The sequence below is a fragment of the Hoplias malabaricus genome, chromosome 18 (assembly GCF_029633855.1).
Source record: "Hoplias malabaricus isolate fHopMal1 chromosome 18, fHopMal1.hap1, whole genome shotgun sequence".
In the NCBI taxonomy this organism is placed as follows: domain Eukaryota; kingdom Metazoa; phylum Chordata; class Actinopteri; order Characiformes; family Erythrinidae; genus Hoplias; species Hoplias malabaricus.
The window spans coordinates 4,636,719-4,644,631 of NC_089817.1; the positions used below are offsets into that span (position 1 = coordinate 4,636,719).

The 7,913-nt window shown below is 42.7% G+C and overlaps 1 protein-coding gene across 1 annotated transcript in view; it reads right to left on the minus strand.

The window, feature by feature from the left end:
• The window catches only part of LOC136674710 (leucine-rich repeat transmembrane neuronal protein 4), a 161,140-nt gene extending 153,520 nt beyond the window's left edge, over window positions 1–7,620 (minus strand). The window contains exon 1 of the mRNA XM_066650866.1: window positions 7,031–7,620. Within this exon, the coding sequence (XP_066506963.1) occupies window positions 7,031–7,034 (4 nt within the window). The 5' untranslated portion in view covers window positions 7,035–7,620. The remainder of the gene's footprint in view (window positions 1–7,030) is intronic.
• Between the last annotated feature and the right edge of the window lie 293 nt (window positions 7,621–7,913).

Genomic DNA, 7,913 nt, shown 5'->3' on the forward strand with positions numbered 1-7,913 from the left:
AAATCAGTTACATTTGCCTGGCCCTTCAGTTGCCATGCCGCCACTCTTTGTGCTTTTGAATTGCTATAATGTGCAAAGGAGGGCCAAGAGTCACTTTCACATCTGAGGTAAGTCAACAAACAGTGTTTAAACATTGGCAAGCTAATCCCGATGGCAGGGCTTAGAAAAAAGCACAGTTTAGGTTTGGCCTAAGCCCGATCTGTAGGTATGATTTGATATTTATGACTGGTTTTAGAACTTTATCTGCTTTTTAGAAATATGAATGACTGTGAGATAGTCCCTTGGTCCTGGTACATTCAATTTGTGAAGCTAGACCATTGTTAATAAGGAATATCCATTAATCCAGGGTCTCTGATGTTATCTGTCTATTATTTCAACTAATAGATTATGCGGCTTGGCCCCAAATGGATGATATTGCCACGTGATGGATCGCCACATCCCAGTGACACTGTGCCATTTCATGGTGCACTGCAGGCTAGTTATAAATCTTCATACAGAGATAATAACTTGCCCCGCTATTTAATGGTATAATGACTGCAGTTGTCCAAGGCATAACACACATTAGAGATGGTGCTGAAAATCGCTGTCTCAAAGCAAAGCAGACTTTTATACTGCCCCCTATGAGACCAAACAAAATGTCACAGGGCTAATCTGCTACATCCATATTGCAACATCCGGCTCCATGTCACTCAGCATTAAATGTGAAAGCATTTATGGTGTTTGGCTCCAACGTGGTCAAGAGCAATCAGCAGCAGCCTTGCTTGCAAAACTGAAACCTATGATTAGCGAATGTACGCACTGACCTCATATATAATCCTCTGACAGAGCATAAAGAGGGCTGTATTCAGTATATAAGGGAAATGAACTGCAGACACCCATCCATTAAACTAATTAAAAGGAAAAAAAAAAAAATTAATGTTTATGTTGTATCTGCTTTGGATGGATTTGCCTGGAACAAATATGGTTCAAGTAATGAATGATGACTCTTTACTTATAATTAAGTCTCTGTTTGTATTATTGCCATTACTGTGTGGGAATTACCCACAGTAAATGGTTGTAATCATCTGGCATGAAAATATTATTCATTTGCTTTACTCAATTTGTAATTATTTTAAGGGGACATATTCTCCTCGTTTTCCACAAGTGAACACAACTCTGAGGTCTTAAAGGAATAGCACAAAGGATCAAGCCCAACAGCAGCATTGTGCTCTCCCTGTCTAAACAGCCTCGTTCAGAACGTCCGCTTTCAGCGCCTGATCCATGATAACGAGCCGCTCGCTGTTCACCCCGACCCTGAGCGCTCGGCAGTGAGGACACAGCAAATCCACCAGTGTTAAATCAATTTGCTGTGGACAGAGGAGCAGAAGCTCTGTTTTTTAGTGCTCTTATTTCTCTACACACTTGGTGTCTGATGTGTTGCATTTAACCCGGTCTGTGTGCTCTTATATAAATGCAGGTCCAGCTCTGTGATTGGATAGACTCTGATGAGGGGGTGGGGCAATTATATAATCTCTGCACTGTGATGTCAGAAGCTGAGCTGAATGTCTTATTTTTATTCCATATATATGGTATTTAGGCAGCTCACTACAAACGGAATTGTTTCACAGAATGTGGGTTGGTAGACTCCATATTTCACACGTTACTGTGTACATCAATAGAATATGTCCTTTAATATTTCACTTTCTCAAATTGCACACACTTCCCTTAATTAAGTTTCTCAAAATCACTAGAAATGTGTTTTTAAATCATATTGGTATTTGATATTATTCATTTAACCAATAAATCTTATTATTAATTCTCATTTATTTAAAATGTAAAAAAAAATGTGTCAAGAAGCATGCACAGATGTATGAATTATAATTATAATAATAATAGTACTAATAGCAAGTTTAAGACCTAAAACAAACATTAAAAGTGGTGACATGGAGCAAGGAAAGCGATAGAAAAATGACATGAAGCATACGATTTGTAAAATAAAGGTTTGTTTGTTACTTTCCTGCTTAATTTATCAGCTAAAGGTGAAATAATGCTGTAGGGAATAATGTAGTAGAAGGCTGAGGTTTTTGAAGCTGTGACATAGCATTGTTTTGGGATAATATCAACCTGCAGCACTGAGAACCCAGTAAACATTTAGCCGTTGATTCAACGTTGAAATAACGTAATGACTGCCGTCTAATCAACGTTCTCTTAAGGTTGAAAATGAAAGTTGAAAAGACGTCCAAACACAGACATTGAAAAGACGACTGTTAGACGTATTTTGGACGTCCATTGACGTTATTATTTGGTCCCGAAATAAATTACTTGTATAAAAAGCATTTTGGACGTCCACTGACGTTATCGATTGGTCACCACTTAACTAACTTATTACGATGGAATTTGGACGTCCATTGACGTTTAAAATATGTCCTTGACGGACAGACTACTTTTAGACCTATTTTGAACGTCCAGGGACGTTCCTTGTTTACTGGGAAGGTTCAACCAACTCAGCTCAACAGCTGCGTCCTAGTACTATTTCATGCTAGAACAAGAAATGTAGCATGTTTGATTCAAGCCAAATTTTTTCTGTGTGTTAGTGAGTGTGTGTACTAGTGATATGTTTTGTTTTTAATATATTAATAAATCTTTAAAATGTCCTCAATAAATAAGCTCTGCTGCCATTAACGTGTTGTAAATATACCACATTTTATTGTAATTCACTGTATATGCATCAGATCTATTACATCTGACTTCCACAAGAGCCTGTAGCTATAGCTCCATCCATAACAACAACCTAGGGATGCACTGACTCCACCTCTTATATATAAACATCTACAAATAATATCGTATTCACTCTATAGACACTGTAGCTCTAGCTCCACCTCCAGCACCAACCTATTGATTCACAGATTCCACATTTTTTATGAGCCCCTTTAGTTAAACACTCATCTACTTCACTCTATAGACACTGTAGCTATAGCTTCACCCACATCAACAACAACCTACAGACTCCAGCTCTTATATAAACACCCAACTCCATCAGATACACACTGACCTATTTCACTCTATACATACTGCAGCTATAGCCCCACTCACAACAACAAGGACCTACTGAATTACTGACTCCATCTCAGAATTTGGATAAACTAATCATGAAAATAAATAGGAGAGGAAGAAGAAGAAGGATTATTAGATAATTCGCTTGCTTATTCGCTACAGATTAGTTTCTAACCCATACATTCTCCTGAGGCCTGCCACTCCACCCCCTATCATACATTACACTGACTATTTATAATGTGACCATCATAATGGGTCCATCACGTTACAGGTGGCGAAGGATGGGGCGAATCAGAAGAACCAGACGTCGGGGCTCTGTGGAAGGAAGATAACTGGCGAAGGATGATGTTAAAGAAGTGGATCGTTCCGTGAGTCATGGATGCACAGCTGTGTCTGTATCTATTTGAGGGACACAATGAGCAGCAGATGGGGTGCAGCACTCTTTCCACGCAGTTTGTCGCTCTGTATTTGGAGGAATATCATCCGTTGGAGTGACGCGGAGCAGTTTTAGGATCCTTTTTATGGCACAGACGCTTGGACGAGCCTCCACAGTCCCGCAGCACAACCCAGTGTGTTATCAAATAATGGATCTGGCTGAGAGTGGGGGAGAGCCATAACCTGGTCTATTTAATTATGGAACACGTTAATAAACTTGACTTATCGTGGCAATATGGGCACGTTTATGCACAAAGAGCTGCGGAGGGGTGTCATACAGGACGCATGACGGCTTCATTTATTATGTTCAAAAGTTTGTAGACACCTCTTTAACCTGACGAATGCCGCCGAGGTGCATCCATTTTGGACTCAGGAATTTGGAATTGTATAGCCTCCATATAAATAAAGCATGACTTTATGCTCAGGAGCAGCTGCACATGAGCCTAATATAGGGATGTAAAGCCACCCAGCACTAGGCTGTGGAGAAATTAAATTTCTTTCTCTTGGAATGAGATAATGCTGCTGAGGATCAGCTGTTGCTGCCTGCCCTTGGTTTGAGTAGAAATGTGGGAAGAGCAGGCGTCCACATACTTTTGGCTCAGAGTGTACACGTCTGTGCTCGCTGCGTGGGCCTGTTGCGCAACTGAAAGGCGCGTGAGATTCGTAAACAAACGCGTACTGCGCCGAGACTCGTAGCGGTTAAAGACGTGGACGAAGATTCTTCGTGTTCAGACAGCCATCCGCCTACGCGCGCGCATAAACACACGTGCACGCCGCGTCTGCACCTGGACACGCACGCACACACACACACACGGGTTCCGCACGCGCGCTCCTGAAACTAGAAAAGCCTTCCATGAAGCAGAAAACCGAAGCTAAGTGAGCACGAGCCGATTTACAGCACCGAGACACACGCTGTCTGTTCATGCTGACCGCTCGCGCGTCTGCAAAGTTGACTCGCGTGCAGCCAGCGTTCAAACCTGCATCCCCATCTCTCTCTCTCTCTCTCTCTCTCTCTCTCTCTCTCTCTCCCTCTCTCTCTCTCTCTCTCTTTCTCTCTCTCTCTCTCTCTCTCTCTCTCTCTCTCTCTCTCTCTCTTCAGACTATTCGTGGTTGTGTCCGGATTCCGCCAAAAAAAACTGTTGCGTAAAGACGAGCAAAAATACGGTGGCGGTGTGTGTGTGTGTATGTGTGTGTTTGTGTGCTTGTGTGTGTGTGTGTGTGTTTGTGTGTTGGGGTGCCTTCGTTCCACAAACAAGCCAGCAGTACATCTGCGAGACTATTGATCGTAGCCTATTGAGCTATTAATAATGGCTTATTATTGATCTTAATGATGATAAACCATTCATTCAGCTCAGTCTCGAGCCCCTCCGAGCAACAGTGCGGTGCCTTGGAGCTACCGAGCTATTGATAATTGGTATTGATGATAATATAATAAGGCACGAGGGGAGAAGCTGGAAATCCTGTCTGCCCTTGAGACAAGACTGCATCATCAATAATCTATAATCAATAATCATCAATCCTTGGCATCATGATTTAAAGCCAGTTTACATCTGGATATATACTACTACATATTAAATATATTATTGCAATAATAAAATAAGGGGCGCAGCAGGTAGTGTCTCTGTCAAAGCTCAAGGGTCCTGGAGGTTGTGGGTTCGAGTCCCGCTCAGAGTGACTGTCTGTGAGGAGTGTGGTGTGTTCTCCCTGTGTGTGTGTGGGTTTCCTCTGGGTGACTGTCTGTGAGGAGTGTGGTGTGTTCTCCCTCTGTCCACGTGGGTTTCCTCAGGGTGACTGTCTGTGAGGAGTGTGTTGTTTTCTTCCGGTGTCTGCGTGGGTTTCCTCCGGGTGACTGTCTGTGAGGAGTGTGATGTGTTCTCCCTGTGTCTGCGTGGGTTTCCTCCGGGTGCTTCGGTTTCCTCCCACGGTCCAAAAACACAAGTTGGTAGGTGGATTGGAGACTCAAAAGTGTTCGTAGGTGTGAGTGTGTGAGTGAATGTGTGTGTCTGTGTTGCCCTGTGAAGGACTGGCGCCCCCTCCAGGGTGTATTCCCGCCTTGCGCCCAATGATTCCAGGTAGGCTCTGGACCCACCGCGACCCTGAACTGGATAAGGTTTATAGACAGTGAATGAATGAATGAATGAATAAATAATAAAATAATAATTAGAACTATACCTCTGTACTGAGGTCCCAATACTATGCAACCTATTGGACTAATGATAATGACCCTAAACACCCTGAAACTCACTGCTGGGTCGTTGGGTTACAAACGCAGCCCTCTGGACTCATCTTATTTATGTATTCATATTACTGATGTGAATTCTATTTCTATATATTTTCTATATCAGGGCTAATCACTGTCCTATTAGTAAATATTACATAATAAATTAAAAATACAAGAAATACAAATGACTACAGAACCACTGCATTAGAATCACTACTGCGGCCTTATAAGATTTTCTTTGCTAACAATTATTTTTAAAAAAAATATAAAAGGACATGAAATATGATGGTACAAATCCAATAGTAAGGCAATAGTGTGCTACTGATAATGACTCTAAACACCCTACAAAATAGGTGCTTGGCCTTGTGTAAGATTGACTACTGCAGCTGCGTTATGTTTTAAATTACTGCTATTACTGATGAGAATGACACAAAACATGGCACTCCATCATGAAAATCCTTGCATAAAACTATTTAACAAAATTCATTAGGCTTTTCATGTATTAAAGACTGTTTCTGATGATATTGACCCTAAACGCCATGCAGCTGTACTGGGCCCTTGTGCAAAATTGACTACTGCATAGTCTGTGTTATATATATATTTTGAGGTATGTATATTACTGATGAAAATACACAAATAACCAATCAACTCAGTCCTGAGTCTGTGGTGGCACTGCTATTCACATATCTGTCAGCAGATATTATATTTTAAAACATATTTAAATACTAATAAACACACAATACTGTCCCTGCATTACAATGACTACTGCAGTAGTGTGAGTTTTCTTTTCTTTTCTTTTCTTTTTAAATGAAGATTACCATTGACAAAAAAAATGACACAAAACATAGCAACCCACCAGTCCTGAATCCCTGCATAAAATGGAGCCCTGCCACCTACTGGGCTTTTGATAATGATTGTTATTTATGATGATTATCATGGTATTGATAAAAACCCAATACCCCATACAGCTCTATACAAACCCATACAACTCAGAGTCGCTATATAGGTTGGACAATAGCCAGGCACTCAGCTGCTACTCATTATTATTCATGAGAGCCTAATACAATACAAACACAATTAAACTGACCATTGGGTCCCTGGATAGAATTGACCACCGCAGCCAGCTAAGCATTTATAATAAACATTAGTGGTGATTGACATTATGAAAAACCAAAATACATCCACCATACAGCTCAGTCCTGGGTCCCTGTAATCTGTAGTGCAGCACCTGGCCTGTTGCAACACACTGAGCTCTTGATAGCGATCGGTGGGATATTGATTACTATCGAGGGGCAATAAAGCCACAAATGCAACTCCATTCTTTTTCTCCAGAAAACTCACCCATCACTGTCCACCACTGTGCGCGCGTCTTATGTCCGTCCACGGTCCACCGTCCTGCATCCGCGCTGCTCTCCTCCACACACACTCACACGCACACACTCGCATACACACACACACACTCTCTCTCTCTCTCGCACACACACACACACACCGGATCCTTCACTCCTCGGGACCCGCGCTGCGTGAGCCTGTGCCTCCTCCACCTCCGCGGGGCTCAGAATGCAGCATGTCGCGCCAAACACACACTCGCAGTTACACACACGAACAGAAACACACGCGCGCGTTCACAAACAGCTGAAGACCCCCAAAACTCAAGCCAAAAAAAGTCCAGATGATCGCGCGCAGGGTGAAAAAATAATACGGTTACGCGCGTGCTACTTCCACATCCACCGAGATCTGGCGCTGTGAGGTTTCGCCGCGTGCAGAGAAAGTCATCCGGAGAAACTTGAGCTAATCCGCGCCAACGCGCCGGGCTCCGTCCGCGGAATCCTCAGCATCATCATCTTCATCATCATCATCATCACCACCATCATCATCATCAATGCGCAAAACAAACGCGATTATCCGGATACATCCTCCGCCTTGCTTCTTTTTTGCGCGTCGAGACGCACTTTGGTGCCGCTGACTCGTGCCCAGCTCTCCTCCGTCTCTCTCTCTCTCTCTCTCTCTCTCTCTCTCTCTCTCTCTCTCTCTCTCTCTCTCTGCTGAACGATGGAGGCGCAGCTGGAGTTGGAGCGCGTTCAGCAGGCGAGCCGGAGAGGCGCCCTCTAGCGGTCCAACGTACAATCATTGTGAAGGAAAAAAAGGAAAATAAAACCAACAACACTGAAAGGACAATGAAAACAATCTATTTCATAATTAACACTAAGAGGTATATAGTGAT